This window comes from Dermacentor albipictus, unplaced genomic scaffold (genome assembly GCF_038994185.2).
Source record: "Dermacentor albipictus isolate Rhodes 1998 colony unplaced genomic scaffold, USDA_Dalb.pri_finalv2 scaffold_16, whole genome shotgun sequence".
In the NCBI taxonomy this organism is placed as follows: domain Eukaryota; kingdom Metazoa; phylum Arthropoda; class Arachnida; order Ixodida; family Ixodidae; genus Dermacentor; species Dermacentor albipictus.
In genome coordinates, this window is record NW_027225570.1 from 8389981 (window position 1) to 8415421 (window position 25441).

General features: G+C 45.2%; 1 protein-coding gene across 1 annotated transcript in view; it reads right to left on the bottom strand.

The window, feature by feature from the left end:
- LOC135901682 (cytochrome P450 4V2-like) overlaps nucleotides 1–25441 on the bottom strand; it is a 152393-nt gene that overhangs the window by 109422 nt on the left and 17530 nt on the right. Inside the window, exon 2 of the mRNA XM_065431527.1 lies at nucleotides 19163–19275. Coding sequence (XP_065287599.1) covers nucleotides 19163–19275 — 113 coding nt within the window. The remainder of the gene's footprint in view (nucleotides 1–19162; nucleotides 19276–25441) is intronic.

Below are 25441 nucleotides of genomic sequence, written 5' to 3' on the forward strand. Positions count from 1 at the left end.
CAATCAGCGTGGGCCAGCTGTTGCCCTGGGTCTTTAAGAGCGGACGCACCCTCATCTGTCCTCTTAGTTGGCAGCAGTGCGCAGGCCATGCGAGCATCTACTAAAAGTATTCTGCTTTTGCAGAGACAACAAAAGGATCCATATCTCGGGCTGCAGCTGATCCAGGGAACCAAGCGTGTTTCGGACTGCAACTGTGCTGTCACGAAGCTAGCGCCGCAGATCGCCGCAAGGAGCACCCTCTGTTCATCGCGTGCCGACTGCTCGGTGTTACAAGTATCGATCAACCAATCGGCGTGGGCCAGCTGTTGCCCTGGGTCTTTAAAAGCGGACGCACCCTCATCTGTCCTCTTAGTTGGCAGCAGTGCGCAGGCCGCGCGAGCATCTACTAAAGTTGTTCTGCTTTTGCGGAGACAACGAAAGGATCCATATCTCGAGCTGCAGCTGATCCAGGGAACCAAGTGTATCTCGGACTGCAACTGTGCTGTCACGAAGCTAGCGCCGTAGATCACCGCAAGGAGCACCCTTTGTTCATCGCGTGCCGACTGATCGGTGTTACAAGTATCGATCAACCAATCGGCGTGGGCAAGCTGTTGCCCTGGGTCTTTAAAAGAGGACGCACTCTCATCTGTCCTCTTAGTTGGCAGCAGTGCGCAGGCCGCGCGAGCATCTACTAAAGGTGTTCTGCTTTTGCAGAGACAACGAAAGGATCCATATCTCGGGCTGCAGCTGATCCAGGGAACCAAGTGTATCTCGGACTGCAACTGTGCTGTCACGAAGCTAGCGCCGTAGATCATCGCAAGGAGCACCCTCTGTTCATCGCGTGCCGACTGATCGGTGTTACAAGTATCGATCAACCAATCGGCGTGGGCAAGCTGTTGCCCTGGGTCTTTAAAAGCGGACGCACTCTCATCTGTCCTCTTAGTTGGCAGCAGTGCGCCGGCCGCGCGAGCATCTACTAAAGGTGTTCTGCTTTTGCAGAGACAACGAAAGGATCCATATCTCGGGCTGCAGCTGATCCAGGGAACCAAGTGTATCTCGGACTGCAACTGTGCTGTCACGAAGCTAGCGCCGTAGATCACCGCAAGGAGCACCCTCTGTTCATCGCGTGCCGACTGATCGGTGTTACAAGTATCGATCAACCAATCGGCGTGGGCCAGCTGTTGCCCTGGGTCTTTAAAAGCGGACGCACCCTCATCTGTCCTCTTAGTTGGCAGCAGTGCGCAGGCCGCGCGAGCATCTACTAAAGGTGCTGTGCTTTGCAGAGACAACGAAAGGATCCATATCTCGGGCTGCAGCTGATCCAGGGAACCAAGTGTGTTTCGGACTGCAACTGTGCTGTCACGAAGCTAGCGCCGTAGATCACCGCAAGGAGCACCCTCTGTTCATCGCGTGCCGACTGATCGGTGTTACAAGTATCGATCAACCAATCGGCGTGGGCCAGCTGTTGCCCTCGGTCTTTAAAAGCGCGCGCACCCTCATCTGTCCTCTTAGTTGGCACCAGTGCGCAGGCCGCGCGAGCATCTACTAAAAGTATTCTGCTTTTGCAGGTAAGCACCCGCTAGTAGCAACTTCTTGTTCTTTTTACGCACTGCGCACTGCTGTCACACTTACAGTTCCCACTTTTTATTGTTCAATTTGTAATTCTTCTTTTTCTAATATGTCTAAGGATTTAGCTAAAGCCTTCGACGATTTTAAGCCTGAAATGAGATTAGAACTTCGTTCTGCGAAAGAGAGCATAAAATTCTGCAGCGACACTTGCGATGAGACGAAGAAGATCACCTCTGAGGTTAAGGCACTGAGAAAAGAAGTCAGCGAACTTGTTAAGTGTAATGAAGGTTTGAGGAGCGAGAACAAGCGGTTGACACGACAAGTTGAAGAGCTACAACAGTACACGAGGCTCAACAATTTGGAAGTAAAGGGTGTCAAGGGAAATTCAGAGCCTGTTGATGTCATAAAACAAATTGGTGAAGTTGTAGGCGAGCCAGTCAGTGAATTAGACATCGATACATGCACCGCATTCCCACTCGGAACTCGGACGAGCCGAACATTATAGTTCGTTTTGTTCGACGAGAAAAAAGGAACACGTTCCTTTCTAAGGCAAGGAAACAGAGACTTAATAACAGTATGTTTGGTTCCTCGGGTGGAGGGGCTGTCTATGTTAATGAGCATCTATCTCAGTTTAATAAGCAGTTGTTAGGTGCTGCCATTGCACGTAAGAAATTAGTGTCATGGAAATATCTCTGGACTATAGGGGGTAAGGTGTTCGCACGTCAAAGCGAACTGATTGACGCTCTGAAGATCACCGATCATGGTGATCTGGAAAAAATGACTAGGTAAGGTCGGTTTCCTAAGATGGATTGTCGCACCTCCATGAACTGCGAGCCAACTTGTGCTGGCTATAATGTTGAAGATTTCAAAACGAAGCTCGGCTCTCTAGAGAAAGGGGTCAGTGCTATTCATTTTAATTCTCGAAGTATCAAACACAAGGTTGACCATCTGAACTTGTTTTTTGCGTCCATAAAGCATAAATTTGATTTTTAGGCGTTTACAGAAACATGGCTAACATCCCATGAGGATCATCGCCGCTTTGACAATTACACTTATAGTGGATTATCAAGGCTTCACTGCAAGGGTGGTGGTCTTGCTGTGTACGTAAATAAATTTTACAAACATTCTGTAATAGATGAATTTTGCATAATAGATTATAATGCGGAATGCATTACTGTATCTACTAGAAATGTAGTGGTCGTTGCAATATGCAGACCTCCCACCGGTAACAAACAGCACTTCTTCGACTTCCTTGAAAATTTACTCCTGTATCTCACTTCTACTGGATGCGTATTCATTATTATGGGTGACATAAATATTAACGTATTGTCGAACGATTCATGTGCAACGCAATTCAATGATACCGTTGCATCATTTGCCTGCTGGAATTGCTTATCTTTACCCACAAGGGTAACTGTTGAAACAGTAGTCTACTAGACGTTTGTATTACAAATCTGGTGTCTAACAACATTCTCTCTGGTGTCCTGTCCCATGACATCAGCGATCATTTGACAAGCTTTTGCTTCCTGCCTGTCATTCACGACACAGATGTGAAGGTCCCACGGTTATACAGAGTAAATAATGCTAAAACGTTGAGTATGTTCAAACCATTAGTCGAAAGTTCACATTGGGATAATGTGTACGATATAACTGACGTAAACAAAGCGTATAATGCATTTATTAATCAGTTTCTTTGGTGCTACGGCACTGCCTTTCCACTAAAGGAAACTAAAACTTGCAAAAAGTTCAAAACGCCTTGGATGACTCAGGAACTATACGAAAGAATTAAAACGAAAAACCATTTGTATCACAAGTTTATCAAGAGCCATGATGCCAATACCCTCATTGAAATTAAAAAATACAGAAATAAACTTAACCAGGATGTTAAGATAGCTAAATCTATTTACTATATTGAAACTTAACCAGGATGTTAAGATAGCTAAATCTATTTACTATATTGACCGGTTTACCAAAGTACATTCTGACAGTAGAAGAGTTTGGCGTGAAATTGCCTTTTTAACTAATAAATGTAATCCGGACCCGCCCCTTACTATTATGACAGCCAATGGCGAACTTACAGGCTCTGACCTCGCAACCACTTTCAAAACTTTTTTCATTAATGTAGCAGATTCTGTATGTACGTCTTCAGTACCAGACGCACTTTCTAATCTAATCACTCCCATACAAAATTCTATTGCGCTTATGCCAACTACTACTCATGAAATAGCTTCATTATTATATAAGGTAAATATCATGTTTCACCAGGGCATGATGGTATACTAGCGGTACCTTTGAAGCATGTATCTTCTTTAATATGTGACGTCTTGTGTTACATCGCAAATCGTATGTTAGAAAGTGAAGTGTACCCAGATCAGCTGAAGATAGCACGTGTATGTCCAGTTTACAAAAGTGGGGGAAAGAATGACATATCGAATTATAGACCCATTTCTGTTCTACCCGTCTTATCAAAAGTTTTTGAAGGTGTCATTAATACTCGTCTCGAGAATTTTTTCTATAAGTTCAGTGTTATTACTTCCTCGCAGTATGGATTTCTGAAAAACAAATCAACAGAGCAGGCGCTTCTAACAGTAAAAGAAAAAATTATTAAGAATATCGAAATGAAACAATACACTCTTGGTCTTTTCTTAGATTTCCGAAAGGCATTCGATTGCCTTCATCATAACACCCTGCTACGCAAGCTCAACAGTTATGGCATACGTGGTATTGCATCTGACTTGCTAAAGAACTATTTAAATAACAGATTGCAGTAGGTTCAAGTTAATGGCATACCCTCAGAGAAATAGGCAATTCAGCATGGTGTTCCTCAAGGATCTATATTAGGACCGTTATTGTTTTTAGTATACATAAATGATATCGCTAGCATATCCGAATCGCCTAATGTGGTCATGTACGCTAACAATACGAATATATTTTTTTCATCCCACTACTTGTCCCAAACGGAGGCTACGGCAAATGCATATTTAAGAAAGAGACATAACTGGTTATTGACGAATAGGCTAAGCCTCAATTTATCAAAGACTAACTATATAATTTTTCAGCCTATTAATACAGTAGAAAGTATCGCTCTGAAAATTTTCTGCGAGCATACTGAAGTAAAACGTTTTTCAAACCAGAAATTTCTTGGTGTTTGGTTCAATGAGAATCATTCTTGGAATTTTCATACCACCAAATTAATGTCTGATTTAAGTAAAACAGTCAGCTGTTTGTATAAGATATGTCATTTGTTGCCCCCCTGGTTAAAGATATCCATGTATTACGCACTTCTCTACTCAAGGTTATCTTACTGTATCCTTGTATGGGGAACTACGACGTCCAGCAATTACCTCAAACTAATTTCAATTCAGAAACGCGCTATGCGTGCCATTGGGGGTTTCATGGCAGACCTTCAGATTTACCTAGGTTACCGCTATTTCAGAAATATGGCATCCCTTAAGTAAAAGAAGTATACAACTTCTGTCTACTTAAGTACATCCATCACCATAGATTGTTCTTTTCTTGCCCAGATAATTCCAGCAGCCGTTATACATTTCGGACGAAACGTAAGCTTGTTCCTATCACACGCACCAATTATGGCAAGCAAACACTAAGCTACCAGATTCCCACGGTAATAAATAACTTTCCCTTTGGAACTGAGTATTACCTTCCACAAAAACGCTTTAAATCTACAATTAAATAATACCTATTGGAACAAACAGAATGATACATTTATTTAGTCGACATACTTTGTATTGATTTGTATTTATTTTACTACCTTTCAAATGTTTTTTTTTTCTATAACGCACATGTTGTAAGCTCTGATATTGTTTCTGTGTTTTAGGACTGATATTATTATGTTTGTTTAAAAAAAGATATTGTGTCTTTACACCACTAATACGATAAGTTGTGTATTCAATTTATTATTTTCTTGTACAAATTTTGTGCATCTCAACGTACTGCTTCATGCTTTTACAATGCTTGAGAAATTCATTGTGTATTTTGTTGTGAAGTGCTTATGCACAATGCCAGCTGTTTTACGGGTGACCGGGACCTTGTCAGGCTCTTGCCATTTGTCTTGGCGCCCTCTTTTCGTTGAAAAGAAAATAAACTGTCACTTTCACTTTCATAAGAACCCGGTCAATGAGTTACAGGTAAGAGGGAAAATAGACGAATTCCGGATCAAGCTACAGAACAGGTATTCGCCCTTAACTCAGGCCGAGGACCTTAGTGTTGAAGCAATGAAGAACAATCTTATGGGCATCATTAAAGGGGCCATGGACCATTTTTTATCGAAGTGGAGAAATGCATCTGAAGTGAAGATAGGCTATTTCAGAACCACTTTGCCGCAAAAAGTACTTCAATGCGTTCAGCAGAAGAGGAGTTATCGGCAAAATACGGCCTCAGCTGTGCTCCCCTTCCTTCTCGAATGCTTTGCACTGCGAAGGCTACGGCGAAGACGTCATGGTGGCGCGCAGTTCAAATTTCCGATTTGGTCCCTATGCCGCGCTAAACGTAAGCCAAACTTGGCTGTCCTCAGAGATCCGCAGTGCGTTTAGCCACTGGACTCTTGGCGGCACCTCGCGGCGGCCGCGGTTTAGCCGAGCGCAGCACCCAATAGCAGCCGCGTATTGGAGTGTGCTTTATGACGAAATAAAGCACACGGAAAAGAGCGAGGAGCATGGGTTTTGTTTAAACGAGAGCGTTTGAGAAAAAGGTGACTTTGCGCTCCGCTTGCGAGGTCCACGGACCGCGTACGACAGCAGAACTTGGCTGAGATGTTCACAAGAGCGTATGCTACCCGCGGACTGTGTTATTTCACCATGCCCGGGGGGTGGTTCAGGGCCCCTTTAAGGAGTATGCAATAGAAGTCGGTGGTAACTCCGTTAGATGGGATACCAGTAAGCAATCGCAGGAGACGAAATATCTGATCAAGAAGCGCCAATGTATGAAAGCCTCTAACCCTACAGCTAGAATAGAAGTGGCAGAACTTTCCAAGTTCATCAACAAGCGTAAGACAGCTGACATAATGAAGTATAATATGGATAGAATTGAACACGCTCTCAGGAACGGAGGAAGCCTAAAACCAGAGAAGAAGAAACTTGGAATAGGCAGGAATCAGATGTACGCGTTAAGAGAAATAATAATAATAATAATAATAATAATAATAATAATAATAATAATAATAATAATAATAATAATAATAATAATAATAATAATAATAATAATAATAATAATGTTTATTTCCCACCAGGAAAGATGGAGGAGGCTGCAGGTAAAAGCTGCACGAACAAATGACAGCTTGACAGGGGCCCACAGCCCCCTCTACAAGGCGGCAGTAAAAAGGTTAGAGGAAAGAACATCGAAAACATACATAGGCACCGAAATGCACACTAGGAATGAAGACAAAAATGATCCATTTAGAAAGAGTAGATACTTTTTACATAGTGTTGCCGTATTGCAGCATTAGTTATTTTTAACATGTGGGTGGAACTTTTGTTGTAATTATTCAGGAGAGTGGGCAGGGCGAAGGACAGTTTTTCTGTAGAGTAGTTAGCCTAAGGGTAAGTTATAACATTCCATTTTTCTTTGTGCCGGGTAATGTGCATGGAAATGTTCTCTTTTAGTGATGATAAGACGCGCAGAAACGCTCTGTTTTCAAATACTTTGCGTTTGGAGGCTGTCTTAGCTTATAGTCATAAATATTTTTTACTGGTATAATGTTTGTTTTTCGAAAAAGAACTGTGTGTATGGCATGTTATATGGTAAGTTATAAAGCAGTCTGACAATTTTTTTCTTGGGGAAAAACGTTTGTGTCAGTTAGTTTGAGTAGTTGTGCCCCAAACTAATAAAGAGTAATTGCGATGAGAGTAAAAAAATGAATTATAAAGACGAAGTTTGACCTTGAATGACAGGTATGCTCTTAGGCGAGATAAAACGCCAACTACACGAGTTAAATTTGTCAAAACAGTGTTAATGTCCTTATCCCAAAGCATATTAATTATTGGAAAAAGTTACGCCAACGACGTAGGTTATTTATAGTGGTTCGCCCCCGTACGTTAAGTTTACTGGAGCGTTGAACTGCTTCGATTGCGGCCTAAATATAACAGCTTTTGTTTTATTAACATTTATTTTCAGCTGGTTTGCTATTGACCATTTTTTCAGGTTTATAAGGAGAGAGTGCACTTACAAGTTGATTACAATCGGGAGCTGTTATAAAATTACTGGCGTCATCCGCATATAAAATAAATTTTAATTTTGCACAGATATTTGTAAGGCCGTTGATATAAATACTAAAGAACAGTTGACCCAGAATTCTCGCTTGGGGAACACTTCCAATGATAGATATTAAGCCAGATTGATATGATTCAATTTTTACAAACTGTTGCCGGTGACTGAGGTATGACTGAATTAGTTGCAGGAAATGTCCGCGGATTCCACATATTTCAAGTTTTCGAAGTAGTGTACAGTGATGAATACAGTCAAAGACTTTAGAGAAATCCACATAAATACCCAGTAGTAACATTGCTTTTCAAAATGTGATAAAATAAATTCTTTCTCTTCAAGTAACGCCATTTCCGTAGATTTGTTCTTGCGGAATCCAAACTGTGCAGGTGAGATTTAATTGTGTTTATCAAGGATGCTGGACATTCGAATATGGATAACTTTTTCTAATCCCTTAGAGAATATGGGTAGTACAGAAATTGGTCGATAATTACTCATGTCATTCGCATCACCCTTTTTGTACAGTACAGTCACTTTTGCAATTTGCATTCTTTTCCGAAATGAGGCGCTCGACAAGCAGATGTTAAAAATGTAAGTTATACAGGGGCACATAATGTCTAGAACATATTTAATTGCACAAATTTGCTGAAGTTCTGCGTCACAGCTTGGACTATTTTTAAGAGAGGAAAAAACTGACACCACCTCCGATCCGGTTATTGGACTGAGGAAAGCGCAACGTTGGTTGTGAGCAGGCATGAAGTCCATGAACTCATTAAATACTCCGCAATCAGAATACTCAAGGAAGTGATTATGAAAAAAAAAATTGGCAAGTGCGTTACGGCTGACTTCCCTGCCATCCTGACACTTACCTGGTGTCGATTTTTAGGCCTCATAAAGGTATATAGTTTTTTCCACAGTTGATCACTTCTGTATAAACAACTCTCGAATTCCGAGTATAGGTAACGAGATCTGCTCGTTCTAATCGCTTTGTTTAGCCTATTTCGATATGTTTTATATTTCTTGAGAAGATTCGTATCTTTTTTTTTAACAAAGCTATGGTAAAGCGACTTTTTGCAGTTAATTTTGCTGTGCAGTGCGTGTGTAATCCAGGGCTTACGAATATTTCTACCCAGCGTAAACGTTTTAGCGGGAGAGGTTTCTTACAAATCTCCGTTATTTCATTAATAAACCTGTTGTATGCGTCATCAGCATTTTCTGTTTCCAGAAGCCATTCAAAGCCAGACTGCAGTAATTCGTTTGTAAAACTGCATAGACCAGCCTTCGTAATGGGTTGACAACGCGCTGTCGCATTTTACGGGCTTCCAGATTTTGTTTCTGTATCATGAGAATTATTGGGAGGTTATCACTAAGATCGGATGATACAACTGCCGTCGTGAGATTCGTTTTGTCAATGTTTCTTATGAAAAGGTCAAGTAATGTTTACCAGTCTTTTGTTACTATTGTGGGTAATGTAATTGTATTCCCAAACCCATTGAGGTAATGCGCGTTTCCATTGCTTTTTGCAGATTAGTATTTGCCAGCATATCAACATTAAGATCACCGCCCCAAATCACATAGTAACCATCGTAAGAAATGAAATCCAGGAATTGCTCATAAAAGTGAAAGAAGTTCGGAGCATTTACATCAGGAGGCCGATAGCAAAGAGAGAAAGAGAGAGTAAAACTTTAATTAATGTAAATAAAAGAAGGCACGATGGTTGGAGCCCCTATTCCAGGGCCCCACTGGCACGAGCGGCTCGCTGGGCTTGGTCCAGAAGAGCCAACTGGCTCTCCCGACCCTCGTCCGCAAGCCATGCCTCCCACTGCCTATTCCTCATTAGTGGATGTTCGTGTAATATGGGACTGTCTATGTGCGGAGGCCTCCTGGGACACTCCCATGTGATGTGTTTTAGTGTGGGTGTGTCTGTGCACCACGGGCACTCGTCAGTGAACCTCGTGGGGTGTATTCTGTGTAAGTGGTGCAGGTTGGGGTATGTATTCGTCTGAATACGACGCCAGTCCCTCTCCTGTTGGCTGTTTAAATCGGAGTGAGGATGTCCAAAACGTCTCCGCTCCTGCCTTTGCTGCAGGAGGATGTCACGAGAATTCGGTGGAAGGTCATCGCTAGGCCATGCCGTTGCTCGGACGTTCAAACCTCGAGCAATACGGTCTGCCCTAGCGTTTCCTGCCAGTCGCTCGTGTGCCGGACACCAGACGATAGTGTGGTGCCCCTCTAGTTGAGTGCCTAAAATTTTGATTATTGATTTGGGTGCCGTTCCTTGTAAAAACAGGCGGCAAGCCGCTTGTGAGTCCGATAATATGACAGCCGAATTGGTTTGGCGCTCGGCGTCCTGAATGGCCAAGGCGATGGCTGCAGCCTCTGCCACGCATGCCGAGGCGGTTTTGAAGCATGCCGTTGTTATGTTGTTGTTGCATGTAGAAACTATGGTGAAAGTGTCTGAGCTGGCTCGACTGGCATCCGTATAATACACCCCCGGTCTCATGCCGAAACGTTTGTGAAGGGTCTTTGCCCTTGCTCTGCGTCGTCCGGGATGGTACTTGGGGTGCATGTTTTTGGGAATTCGGGCCACCGCGATGTGCGATCGAACATTGCGGTCTATATCTGTGCCGTTTCCTCTCCGCAATACTGGGGTCTCAGGGGAAAGCCTAACCTCGCCAATACTTCCCTGCCCTGAGTTGAAGAACAAAGTCGTTCTCTCTGGGCATATAACGTCGCGACTGCGTACTCGTCAAAAGTATTGTGCAGGCCCAGTCCCTCGAATCTCTCTGTGCTAGCGCATTCGGGAAGACCAAGGACGGCTTTGAAGGCTTTTCTTATTATTGCGTTTGCCTGTTTAATCTCTTGGTTTGTCAAGGCCTGATATGGAAGGGCGTATGTGAGTCGGCTAATTACGAATGCGTGAACCAGGCTGATGGTCTCTCCCTCAGTTAGGCTGTCTCTGCTTCTTGCCACTCTCCTTATCATTCTGGCCACGTTTCCTGTGACCGCCTTTAGTTTTTGTAGGGTGTGAGATGTTCCAGCATTCTGTTGTATCCACATCCCCAATATTCTGAGTGTCTCCACTTCACGAATTGGCGCCCCGTCGAGAGTCAGAGTGAGCGGCACCCAGTCCTTCTTTCTTGCGTATTTCGCACGCACCCGAATGAATTCCGATTTTTCGGGTGCTAGGGTGGTTGCTTGGGCTAGTTGGTAATTCATGATCAAAAATAATGTACAGCGCAAAGGACAAGGACAGTGATAGACAGCGCTGTGTATGTCGTCTATCACTGTCCTTGTCCTTTGCGCTGTACATTATTTTCGGGTGCGCATGCCATGTCCGCCGCCCTCACGTATTCCACGACTGCGTCTATGGCCTTTTGAAGGGTTTCTTGCTTGTCCCCGTAGGTCCCCTGGTTGTTGGAGGCGAACATGTTGTTTAGCTCTATGTTGTTCGAGAGCCGGACCTGCACAACCTTTTCAAAGAGTTTCCCCGCGCACGACGTTAGGGAGATGGGTCGAAGGTTGTTGATGTTACGAGGCTTACCTGGTTTTGGAATAAGAATAATTTTTGCTTCCTTCCATTCTTTTGGAAGGATGCCGTCCTCTGTCCAGACCGTGTCGTTAAAGAATTTGGTCAAGCTCTTTAGCGTGTCGTCACTTAGATTGCGAATCATTGCGTTCGTGACCTGATCTATCCCTGGGGTCGTGTTTTTCTTGAAGGAGTGTGCCGCTGCGTAAACCTCTTCAAAGGTTATGGGGGCGTCCACTTCCGGTTGGTCCTGACCTTCGTAAACGGGTTTGGTGGATTGTCCGGTCGGTACAGTTCTTACGTACATCTCTTTAATTTTGTCTATCATGTCAGCTTCCCGCCCTTCAAACTCGTTTTCAAGCAGCTTGAGAGTGCGATTCGCGACTGTTTTTGTTCCTCCCGGGTCAATCATACTTCGAAGAATGCGCTATGTTTTCTCTGTAGTCAACGTGCCCCGAAGCGAGTCACTGAACTGACGCCAATTGCTGTCGCTTAACTTTTGTGCGTATTCGTTAGCTTCCTGCGCTAGCTGAGCTATGCGTATCCTGAGTTTGCGATTAAGCTTCTGCCTTTTCCACCTTTTTGTGAGGCCTCTTCGGGCTTCCCAGAGATGCAAGAGGTGACGATCCACGGCTGGAGCCTCCGTTGTCGTTTCAATTGTTTTTGTGACCCTAGAGTGATTAACTCGGATCCGCTCGGCCCATTCTCCTACGTCTGTTATGCTGCCGATTGTTTTCTGCTTTTCCCGAAATTTGGTCCAGTCGGATAGCCTTGCCTTGCCAATAGCTCTTCGAATCCTGGCTGCATTAACCGATATGCTTAAGATAAAGTGATCGCTTCCTAGGTATTCACCTAGGTTCGTCCATCGCGTCTCACTTTCGTTGTTGGTGAACGTGAGGTCGGGGGAAGTGTCGTGGGACACGCTGTTCCCGATTCGCGTTGGGAGATCTGGTTGAGTTAGCTGGAAAAGTCCGTAGCGCTCTACAACGTCTGCTAACAATATGCCCTTGGGATTGTCTCTATGGTAGCCCCAGTTTGACTGTTGTGCGTTAAAGTCGCCTAACAATATTAATTTGTCCCTACCTTGAGCGAGTCGCACCGCGGTGGCCACCACGTTTTCAAAATCCGCCTGTTTTTCTCTGGGAGAACTGTAAACGTTGACAATAATTGTTTTAGGTTTGCCCCTTTTCTGCGGCCAAATCGTGATTATCTGGTGCTCAATAGGTTCCCGAAAAGAATAATTTACGCTAATCGTGACATCCTTCTTGGCAAAGGTGGCTACTTGAGGGTAGTCAGGGTGAGCATAAAGCTCGTACCCTTCGAGTTTTGGATTTTGTTTCCCTATTTCCTGAATACAGATAACGTCGGGAGGGATTGGCGCCGATTCTATGTAGTGCTTGAAATTAGCCAATTTAGTCCGTAGCGTGCAGCAATTCCATTGCCAGATTTCAATGTGTCCGGTCTTTGTGCTGTTTGCCATGTTATCCAGGGATATTACTGTCGCTATCAGTGTGCTCTATAGCTTTCGGTGTCCTGGTAGGAGCTCCCGGACTTTGACTGACCCTCTTTCGGGGGACGGCCGCGGCTTTTGTTTGCACACCCTCTACCATTCGTTTGAGTTTGTGTAGCTCTGCGAACATTAGTTGCATGTTTTGTGCTAACTGTTCCAGCGTTAACGAATGAGCGCTGGAGGCGGTACTTTGTTGCAGTGATGTCTGCGGTGGTGATTTGGAAGTGTGGTCGGCAATTGGTGTGGGTTGCTGTGATGTGCTGTTGTTTGCCATGCGCTTAAAAGCTTCAAACTCGGCTCGTAGCTCGGCTAAACTGTTTCGAAGTCTTTTGCTTTCTTCTACTATTTTCTTGTACTCTGGGTTTTGTGTGATTGGTGTAGGTGTATTCTTAGGATTGGCAGTGGGAGATGCGACTTGCGCCCAGCTCACCTGATTATCTTGTGGGGTGCTGCATGCCAGTACGATCCCTGGTGACTTGCTTCTTGGGGCCTCTTTCTTTTTTGTCTGATCTTGCTGCTGAGGCACCTTGGGTCGGGATGCCGAACGTCTCCTCTGGCCCGGCTGCCCGGAACAAGATCGGCTCCTCGATGGCGAGTGGGTTCTGGAGCGGATGCGACGATCCATGGCTGGAAGGAACTCCAGCTCGGAGTCCTCGTCTTCGGTGGCGAACCGCCGTAGCTGGGTCTTCGTTGGTTTCTTTGGCCGTGGTCTTTATATATGCCTGACTGGCTTTAGTCTTTTGAGACAGCGGCGGTCACCCGTTGGATGATCCCACCCACAAATTGAGCATTTGGGGGTGCACGTGTGTCCATCGGCAGGATCCCGCACCCCGCACGAGCGGCACACCTGCGCGTCGGGCTGTGGACATACGTCGGTGCGGTGTCCCACGGTGCCACAGGTACGGCAGAATTGTACCGCATTTCGGTAGGGTGTGCAGAGTTTCTCTCCCCCGAAGTAATAAACACACCTTGGCACTCGGCTGCCGTAGAAGGTGAGCAAGGCACTTTGTGAGTCGCCCATCATTCTTGCGTCGATCAACTCCAGTCCCTGCGTTCGGATACGTAGGTTCGATCGCAGCACGTCAGAAGGGGTGTGTGCCTCTATCCCGTGGATTACTCCCCGCGTCGTGTCTTCTCCTGCCGTAACGTACGCATTGACCGGGTGTTGTCGTCCGTTGATGTTCAAGGATTTAATGGCTTGCATGACCTTGGCCGTATCCCGATTCGGGGTGGATATCACTGCAATGTTCGAGCCTGACTTGATTCTTAGAATAAAATCGTTGTCAGTGGTTCTGTCCTGGCACGCCTCCATGACGGCTCTTGCCAGTGCCTGACTGGTAACATTCTTGAGTGGTAGCCCTTGGTGTGGTCTGATGACCACCTTCAGGTCACTCTTCGGTAGCGGCGGAAGACGCTTGAGTCGTGGGTGCCCGCGATGCGCCATGGGTTTAGACGAGTTGGTAGTCGGACCTGATGGCAGTGCGCTTCCTTGCGCGGAGCGGCGCTGCTGAGCGAGATTTTTCTTTTCCTTCAGGGAAAGAACGCGCTCCCATCCGGCTTCTGCGGTCGTTTCGTTGACCACGGTAGCGCTTTGCATGTTGTTGTTGATCGTGGCTGCCTCATTGCATTCGTGGTGCGGTGTTGCATCACCAACCTGAGATGCAGTGAAATCCATCTGTTCTTCGAGGCGCGACGTTGTAATAAGTCGCGGGTTCGATGTCGCAGCCGGAGTTCTTAAGGCCGCCATGTTCAAATGCGCGCGCGCCTGCCGGCGCCGCTCTTTAACTGAAGTTAGGGTTAGCAGCTCGCCACGTTCTGAAGGTGGAAAATCGGCCGTAAGATGCCGAAATATGGTCCGACTGACCTGCAGTTGGTCTCCACAGGCGCCGGACTACTTCTTGGAGTTGGTGGTGATCGTTTCGGGCCGGTCCCAGAAGGTGGCCCGCCCGAAAAACCAAACATGCGTAGCCCGATGTGAGCGCAGCCGTTTCGAACGGCGTCTTCTTCTTCTTCTTCCATAGCAAAGAGAAAATACGCGTTTGTTCACACGTGCTGAAAGTATTTCAAAGTCATCGCAAAGGATGCAAAACGAATCACGCAGTTCACAATTGACACCCGGCTTTATCAGCAACATAACACCCCCACCACGACGCGTGGATCACTTTAACGAAAACGACTGATAAGAGAAGAACGTGTACTTATTTTGGTCGTCTTTACACCAAGTTTCCGTCAACATGACGACATCAAACGAAAAAAAGCTAGGGATAAAAGCGTTAACTTTGGTTTCCTTGTTACACAGTGAGCGGGTGTTTAAGTGAAGATATTTGAGGGAAGTTTTGTTATAACTTGTTACAACTCTGCTCACCCCATCAGGAAGAAGGTAACTGCGATTAGCCATGGCAAACATCAAAAATAACTCTCAGACACATGGCATAGACGTAATAGGGAGAATTATGTAGGAAGATCACGGGCACAGCGCACTACAATCACTGAACCACCATTGGCTTTCCGCATCAAAATTTTACAATTTCTGTGCCAGGCGTACTGGTGCGCATTTGGCTTCGCCCAGTCTTTTGTTTGCTGTATCAATTGACAGTTACGGTTTGTCAAGTTTTTTTATAATGGAAGCGCTACATTTGCTCTCCTCCAGTTTATGCCTTTTTTCAAACCACAGATCCCTCACTGCTTGCCTTGCGTATCTGGCAATTATTGCGGGAATTTTATCAAGTTTGGACGGTAATCTGTGCATAGCTTCAATGTCTGTATCTTCAAGCCTGGACAAACCGATCACGTCGGCCACAGAATTCACTTTGCTTAACAGATTTTCATCAGTGGATACTTGAATTCCGTAAAATCCAAGGTTTAGCCTTCTGCCTCGCCACTGAACGTCATTAATTTCACTTCGTTATTTTTCATTTTCTGCTTCTGTTCTCTGTGCTTTTACTTGAAGGGCCTCCCGTCTCTAGCGCATTTCTTTTGCGTCCTTTTCTTGAGTGGCGAGTCACTCTAAAACTTCATCATATTTTGCTGACACCAGCTGCACTGATCTTTCTATGTTTGGCACAGTCACTTTTAGTGGCATCAATTCAAGTTTTTTGTTTATATTCTCACGTGGTAGTGACGGTGAAGAAAGCAGCAATACGGTGGAATAAAAAACTAACTTCTATTGGGCAAACCTGTGCCCACAAAAACAGGCTACACTTATAGCACAACGATAGCGGTGAACACGGTCGGCGATAATCGGAAATCTGATCAGCGGGTCAAGCGCGTCGGCTTTTATAGAGCAGTCGTCGAATCTTCCAGACTAATCGTCCCGACCCGCGTGCCTTCCACAAAGTTCTACACCATTCACGTCACGCGATAAAATCAGATAACATCAGGTTCGGCGACAACAGACAGCGGATAGAAGCATCGATAACTTTCCGTAAACTTTGGATACATGCAGGCGCGTCCCACGCTGTGCGATTACATTTCTTAGGCAGCAAAACGTGGTTGCCCGATAAAGATAAGTACACGTGTCAATACTAACTAGGATTAACCTTATGTCGGCTGCCTCCTCATTAGCCATCTTTTCATTCAGGTTCTCCACCTTGGCACTTCATAGCTTTGAACTTGCGCAAATCCACTTCTGTTTTGCTGACTTCTTTTATTGCTTCTCTGTTAGCGCAGCACACGTTCCAAAATGGTATCGTTGGTTACAGTCATCACATAATACAAAACTTTCACCTGACGCGAACGTATCGTTACAGGAAAAGCAGACATCTGTGGTCATCGTACACTTTGGTTGCAAGAACAAATTACTTAAAACACACACACAACAGGAATATCAGGGTGGCTGCAGCGGCAGCAAACACGTGGTTAAAAACGAGCGCGAGAGGAAACACCAACCTGCAAATATCAGAGTCCCAGTTTAGCGCGGTTCCTTCCTGCCGCGACTGCCGCGAAGCCGGCAGTATCATTACTAATATGCATGAGGTAGTTCAAGTGGCTGAGGAGTTCTTTAGAGATTTATACAGTACCAGTGGCACCGAGGACGATAATGGAAGAGAGAATAATGTAGAGGAATTTGAAATCCGCCAAGTAACGCCGGAAGAAGTAAGGAAAGCCTTGGGAGCTATGCAAAGGAGGAAGGCAGCTGGGGAAGATCAGGTAATAGCATATTTGTTGAAGGATGGTGGGCAGATTGTTGTAGAAAAACTGGCCACCCCGTATACGCAACGCCTCATGACCTCGAGCGTATCGGAATCTTGGAAGAACGGTAATCCAAATCCAAAAGAAAGGGGCCGCCAATGACTTGAAAAATTATAGACCGATCACCTTACTGTCCGTTGCTTACAAAGTATCTACTAAGGTAATTGCAAATAGAATCAGGAACATCTTAGACTTCCGTCAACCAAAGGACCAGGCAGGAAAATACTGAAAGGTGTCTATAGCGGCTCCACAGCCACCGTAGTCTTCCATAAAGAAAGCAACAAAATTCGAATAACGAAGGGCGACAAGCAGGGAAATACCATCTATCCAATGCTATTCAGAGCGTGTTTACAGGACATATACAGAGACCTGCATTGGAAAGAATCGCGGATAATAGTTATTGAAGAATACCTTAGTAACTTGCGATTCGCTGATGAAATTGCCTTGCTTAGTAACTCAGGGGACCAACTGCAATGCATGCTCACAGATCTGGAGAGGCAAAGCAGAAGGGTGGGTCTAAAAATTAATCTGCAGAAAACTAGAGTAATGTTTACCTGTCTCGGAAGAGAACAGCAGTTTACGATAGGTAGCGAGGCACTGGAAGTGGTAAGGGAACACACCTACTTAGGGCAGGCAGTGTCGGCGGATCCGGATGATGCGACTGAAATAATCAGACGAATAAGAATGGCCTGGCGTGCGTTTGGCAGGTATTCTCATATCGTGAACGGCTGGTTGCCATTATCCCTCAAGAGAAAAGTGTATCATAGCTGTGTCTACCCAGTACTCACCTACGGGGCAGAAACCAGTAGGCTTACGAAAAGGGTTCCACTTAAATTGAGGGCGATGCAAGGAGCTATAGAAAGAAGCATGATAGGTGTATCATTAAGGCATAAGAAAAGAGCAGATTGGGTGAGGGAACAAACGCGAGTTAATGACATATTAGTTGAAATCAAAGAAAAGAAATGGGTATGGGCAGGACATGTAATGAGGGGGAAAGGTAACCGGTGGCCATTAAGGGTTACGGACTGGATTCCAAGGGAAGGGAAGCGTAGCGGGGGCTGCGGAATGTTAGGTGGGCGGATGAGATTAAGAAGTTTGCAGGGAGAACATGGCCACAATTAGTACATGACCGGGGTAGCTGGAGAAGTATGGGACAGGCTTTTGCCCTGCAGTGGGCGCAACCAGGCTGAAGATGATGATGTTTTAGTTCACACAAGTGGATGACTGTGTTCTCAGAATCACCGAGCTACAATAAATATTTTAATAATGAACGAGAAAAATTGCGTAATAAACCACTATGCGACCTGTAGAGAAGCTTCCAAGTAAACACCTGCCGACAAGAGTACTTGTCAAGCCATTTATTCGTCTAACGGGTTCGGAACTGTGGCACTAGATCTCTCGCTGCGCAAGAATCTGCGCTCGCGGGTTGCGTAGCGTTGGCTCTGCTGCACGGAACTACTGAAACAGGATCTGAAGTGAAGGCGTGACAACGTCGTTGGACGAAGACGGAACACACACAGGGTGCCACTTCAAACAATGTTTAATCAGGGAAAAAACGCCACTATTTTATACTGGGAGTGCAAACACAATTTCTCAGTGCGCATTCACTTTAGATCATGCTTAACACGCCCAGCTATCCATCCTAACAACATACTTAAACAGAGTGCAGTGCTTAGTCAAGGAAAGCCATAGCCACTGTGCTGATGCGGCGAGTATTTTCCTGTTTCGAGCTCGTTGCTAAGCGAGGAAAAGAACCCAATAGCCAATGAAATACAGAAATGTGGAGTGCAATTGAGATATTCGACACAAGATTCTATGGATGAAGCGGAGGTTTTGACGGAAGCTCGTCTGGTCGGGAGGCATCATGATCAAAGGTAAAAAAGGGCACCGACCCCTCAAAGAAAACGAAAAAGGTGTTGCAGCACTTTAGGCGGGAGCATAGTTCACGATGTGGTCTTTTAGTGACCGGTCTTCTTATTGTTACCTTTGATCATGATGGTCGTGATCGGATTGGTCGTAGCTAGCGACATATTGCTGCACGGAGTGATAGAGACCAGGCCAGAAACGGAGCGAGACGTTTCCCTCATTTTGTTTTTTAGGTAATCTGGCGATGATGGTTTGTTCAAAAAGGGCTCACCTTGAAACGAAACAGTGCACTAACTTACCTCCACAACCGAAGGAGTAACCGCTATAAGAATGGGCATTGGTCCGTGGAAGCTCATCGTCACGTCTTGGTCTACAATATCCTCGCACACGGACTTCACGTATTCGAATATCCCTGCAAATAAAAAGGAGGGGCATGTAAATCACACACACGAATATAAAACGATATATCTGAATAAAGAATCACCCCTAAACTATTTCAACCTAGTACGCGCTGTGTGTTTATTTTATGCCACCTTCCCCGGCGTAGAGTTTCCATACAACCCTCGATATGAGCACAATCTGTGACTTATCTTCCCTCGTAACCGAGCAAACGAGTGCAGCGAAGGATGCAAGCGAACGCGGAGCGCAGTGGAAGATGAAAGATGAGAGAGCGAAGAGGAGAGTGGAGGACACGCTTACAGTGGAATAACGAAGCGGAAAGCGGAGCAGGAGCGGAGAAGAGACGGCCTGCGCATGCGCTGAGTTGCAGGCGTCCACGGCATCCGCAGCCGCTTGGGCGATCTCATCTGGGCTTCCGAGGGGTGGCGGCGGGGTAACGTGAGGTGGGGAATGCTACACTCGCCCGCGATGTCAGCTGCTGAGGTCAATCCGTGGTGCCAGCGCGTGTTACGGGGTCACTGTTCATACAAGATGCGGAGGCGACCGCCTACGAGCAAGATTCGATGTGATTCTTCCTTGGGTGTTGTCGCGCTGACGTAGGTAGGGGGATTTCCCCAAGACGAAGGGTCTCTTTCATCGTAGGTAGTACGAAAGCATGGGAAGAAAAGCGCAGTGCCGCGCAAGACGGTCTGTTTGGCCACGATAACCACACGCGCCGACTATGGGAGGCTCCAGGGCCTGAGCACCTTCCGAAATCTTGCGCATCGGGCGGAGCCCTCCTCCCCCGCGATGGCGATGCCAATCCCTCTCAAATGTTCATTGCTCGATGTCTGTTACATCATTCGAGGTTTCTTTTAAGTTGCCTCTATATCTTCACTCAAAATTTTCATCATCAGCAGCAGCAGCAACCTATTTTATGTCCATTGCACGACGAAGGCATCTCCCGGCGATCTTCCATTGCCCATGTCCTGCGCCAACCGTTGCCAACTATCACCCACGAATTTGCTAATTCAACATTTGATTTCGAGTAAGTCCTACTTGGCCTCGTTTCGATTACTGAGTGAATTAGATATAGTTCTGACATATGCACACAAGTGGCAATGTCTAGTTCCATCCCTAAAAAATGTAGCAAATTGTTAGAAGTTTATTAGAAGTTTGTAACAATGCTGTTACTAAATTAAATCAAATGTCCCGGGCCCATGTAAGACTCGTCGAAATTGAGACATTAAAAAGTGCAGCCCTTACACTAGTATACACTTAAGTAATAATGGTCATACAAACTGTTGTAACCATTTACTTACTAATTCAAATAATAAGCATAGTGTATTTCACGGACCATGTGCACGTGTACATGGCCCATGTAAAGTCCACGAGTAAACGTTTAAATCATCATCATCATCATCAGCCTGGTTACGCCCATTGCAGGGCAAAGGCCTCTCCCATACTTCTCCAACAACCCCGCTCATGTACTAATTGTGGCCATGCCGTCCCTGCAAACTTCTTAATCTCATCCGCCCCCCGAACTCTCTGCCGCCCCCTGCTACGCTTCCCTTCCCTTGGGATCCAGTCCGTAACCCTTAATGACCATCGGTTATCTTCCCTCCTCATTACATGTCTTGCCCATGCCCATTTCTTTTTCTTGATTTCAACTAAGATGTCATTAACTCGCGTTTGTTCCCTCACCCAATCTGCTCTTTTCTTATCCCTTAACGTTACACCGATCATTCTTCTTTCCATAGCTCGTTGCGTCGTCCTCAATTTGAGTAGAACCCTTTTCGTAAGCCTCCAGGTTTCTGCCCCGTAGGTGAGTACTGGTAAGACGCAGCTATTATACAGTTTCCTCTTGAGGGATAATGGCAACCTGCTGTTCATGATCTGAGAATGCCAGCCAAATGCACCCCAGCCCATTCTTATTCTTCTGATTATATCTGTCTCATGATCCGGATCCGCAGTCACTACCTGCCCTAAGTAGATGTATTCCGTTACGACTTCCAGTGCCTCGCTGCCGATCGTAAATTGCTGTTCTCTTCCGAGACTGTTAAACATTACTTTAGTTTTCTGCAGATTAAATTTTAAACCCACCCTTCTGGTTTGGCTCTCCAGGTCAGTGAGCATGCATTGCAGTTGGTCCCCTCAGTTACTAAGCACTGCAATATTACCAGCGAATCGCAAGTTACTACGGTATGCTCCATTAACTCTTATCCCCAATTCTTCCCAATCAAGGTCTCTGAAGATCTCCTGTAAACACGCTGTGAATAGCATTGGGGAGATCGTATCTCCCTGTCTGACGCCTTTCTTTATTGGAATTTTGTTGCTTTCTTTATGAAGGACTACGATGGCCGTGGAGCCGCTATAGATATCCTTCAGTATTTTTACATACGGCTCGTCTACACCCTGATTCCGTTAAGCATCCATGACTGCTGAGGTTTCGACTAAATCAAACGCTTTCTCGTAATCAATGAAATTTATATATAAGCTTTGGTTATACTCCGCATCACCTGATTGATAGTGTGATTATAGTCTATAGCTGAGTAGCCTTCACGGAATCCTGCCTGGTCCTTTGGTTGACGGAAGTCTAAGGTGTTCCTGATTCTATTTTCAAATACCTAAGTAAATGCTTTGTAGGCAGCGGGCAGTAAGCTGATCGATCTATATTTTTTCTAGTCTTTGGCGTCCCCTTTCTTATAAATTAGGATTATGTTAGCGTCCTTCCAAGATTCCGGTACGCTCGAAGTAATGAGGCATTGCGTATACAGGGTGATCAGTTTCTCTAGAACAATCTGCCCACCATGCTTCAACAAATCTGCTGTTACCTGATTCCCCCCAGCTGCCTTCTCCCTTTGCATACCTCCCACGGCTTTCTTTACTTCTTCCGGCGTTACTTGTGGGATTTCAAATTCCTCTAGACTATTCTCTCTACCATTATCCTCGTGGGAGCCACTGGTACTGTATAAATCTCTATAGAACTTTTCAGCCACTTGAACTATCTCATCCATATTAGTAACGATATTGCCGGCTTTGTCTCTTAACGCATACATCTGATTCTTTCCAATTCCTAGTTTCTTCTTCGCTGTTTTTAGGCTTCCTCCGTTCCTGAGAGCATGTTCAATTCTATCCATATTATACTTCCTTATGTCAGCTGTCTTACGCTTGTTGATTAGCTTCGAAAGTTCTGCCAGTTCTATTCTAGCTGCAGGGTTAGAGGCTTTCATACATTGGCGTTTCTTGATCAGATCTTTCGTCTCATGCGATAGTTTACTGGTATCCTGCCTAACGGAGTTACCACCGACTTCCATTGCACACTCCTTAATGATGCCCACAATATTGTCGTTCATTGCTTCAACGCTAAGGTCCTCTTCGTGAGTTAAAGCCGAATACCTGTTCTGTAGCTTGATCTGGAATTCCTCTATTTTCCCTCTTACCGCTAACTCATTGATCGGCTTCTTATGTACCAGTTTCTTCCGTTCCCTTCTCAGGTCTCGGCTAATTCGAGTTCTTACCATCCTATGGTCACTGCAGCGCACCCTGCCGAGAACGTTCACATCTTGTATGATGCCAGGGTTAGCGCAGAGTATGAAGTCTATTTCATTTCTAGTCTCCCCGTTCGGGCTCATCCACGTCCACTTTCGGCTATCCCGCTTTCGGAAGAAGGTATTCATTATCCTCATATTATTCTGTTCCGCAAACTCTACTAATAACTCTCCCCTGTTATTCCTAGAGCATATGCCATATTCCCCCACTGACTTGTCTCCAGCCTACTTCTTGCCTACCTTGGCATATAAGTGGCCCATCAGTATATGTTTTCATTTGACTTTACCCATCGCCGATTCCACGTCTTCAAGAAGCTATTCCAGCAGAACATTTTGTTTGGCTAGTTGGCGCATATTACTGAAGTACTAAAGCGCCAAACATACGACACATGAAGAGACGCGGACGAGCGCTTACTAACAACTGATGCTTTATTGACGGAAGCACACAATATATATACGCAAATGTGGCGGCGCAACTCGCACGTTGTCGAAAATAACATGTTAACGGGCAAAAGGCGATAAAATGATTGTAAAGGTGACGTTCGGGACAATGACACGTGATGCATAGGGCCAAATGTTCATAAATGATAATGGTTGCGTGATACACAAAACCCAGCCGTAAGGGAGTACTCCATTAAAAGCTAAAAGATTAAGATTTTTCACCGAGCGCAGGCGGCGCAGCAACATGCTCAGTTCTAACTAAGGGCTTCTAAAAAGAACATTTCTTTTGAAGGAAGCCTTCCACGTTAAAAGGAAAGGCCTTGAATGCGTCAGCGAACCATCAACAATTTTGTATAAAAGTGCAATGTGGGATGATTACTTCGTGATTACCAACAATTGAATGCGGCACGCGGGCCGCGTAAGCGTCAGACGTGCACAGCCATTCGCAGCTGTGGCAAGGCTAGTAGCTACATCAGGGCGACTTAATACGCACAGAACACACATATCTCCCTAACATGTTTAGCTGAATCCGCTTGTGACATGACTCATCCGAGAGACGTCAATCTGTCGCTGGTGCGAGGGGACTCAAGCTGTGAAACTGAACTGTCTGCCATTATGATGATGATGACGATGATGATGATGATGCAGTCTCAGTTAACGGCACAAACCCACTGTGGGAGATAGGCCACAAATCGGGTGGTAATATGATTCAATAGGTAAAGTAAAATGAATTGGTTAATAAATAAATAACACACGAAAAAAAGAAAGGAAAACAAATAACCCAAGATGCAAAATAACGTGTGAATACATGAGATAAAGTATTGATCAATACTATAGTGAGCCTTGCATTGATAGGATTGGTAAAAAAAGCAAGGAAAAAGTAAGGTAAATATGAATAATAATAGTATGATTTAAACTCTGAATTTGTTTTTACTTTTCTAATTTTCTGAACTCAAGTAAAAATAAATCAATTCTTGAAACTAAAAACTATCATCAAGGCATTCTATTTGTGCCACATAGAAAATTATAAATGGCTAGGCAAACGTTCCTGTGGCTATATCCCAAAACTGTTGCTCCAAGGGAGAGTATAACAGTACTGCTTAAAGGTAATCCTAAATTTTGAAGTGGAATTTCTAGACATAGTTTTCGATGCGTAGAAAACCGCCGACATGATAATAAAAAATGTTCTATAGTTTCCGGTTCAATGCAGAGGTAGCATAGAGGGGATACGGCCTGACCACATCTCTGCAAATAAAAATTAAGTGTTGGGATGCGGCAACGCAGTCTAGTAAATGAAACTTCGAATTTCCGGTTAGGACATCATTGCCGGTTCCAACAATAATTTAGGTGTAAAAAATCTGAAGATATTGCTAGTGACAGAGCTCTTTTGTGCTCGCTCAAAGAAAATTGCCTATATCTGGCTGCAGTAATGTGCGAAGTTGCCGGCAGCACACATAGCACAGGACGTGCTAAAGAACCTCGTGCTAAGGAATCGGCTGTTCAATTAATATGAATGTCTCGGTGGCCAGGTAACCATGCTACATGCACTAAACTTAAGTGACACTGAGCTAATGAATTAAACGTGTTTCATATTGTCGCCTTTGTAGACGCAGTAAGTGCGCTGTATACAGATAGAGAATCTATGACTATAATAACCCTTGTAAGTGGGCACGGCGGACCTGGCAATGCCATGACGCTAAACAGGAAGCTGTTTTTCGTACTGCAGGGTTTGCTGGGAATTGCTGCCGGTTTATCAACCACTGGTCACGTGTGCCACGAAGCACGCCACACCAACGATGCGTACCAGCTTTCGAAATTCGTCCCATCAGTAAATCAACAAGCGTCATCTCATGATGGTGCGGATCTACTAGCGACACCTATCGAACAACCCGGCGTGACGTCATCAACAGCCGAGCATATAAAAGAGATACCTCACGACTACAACTTCAGTGGGCATGGCGGACCTGGCAATGCCATGACGCTAAACAGGAAACTGTTTTTCGTACTGCAGGGTTTGCTGGGAATTGCTGCCGGTTTATCAACCACTGGTCACGTGTGCCACGAGGCACGCCACACCAACGATGCGTACCAGCTTTCGAAATTCGTCCCATCAGCAAATCAAGAAGCGTCATCTCATGATGGTGCGGATCTACTAGCGACACCTATCGAACAACCCGGCGTGACGTCATCAACAGCCGAGCATATAAA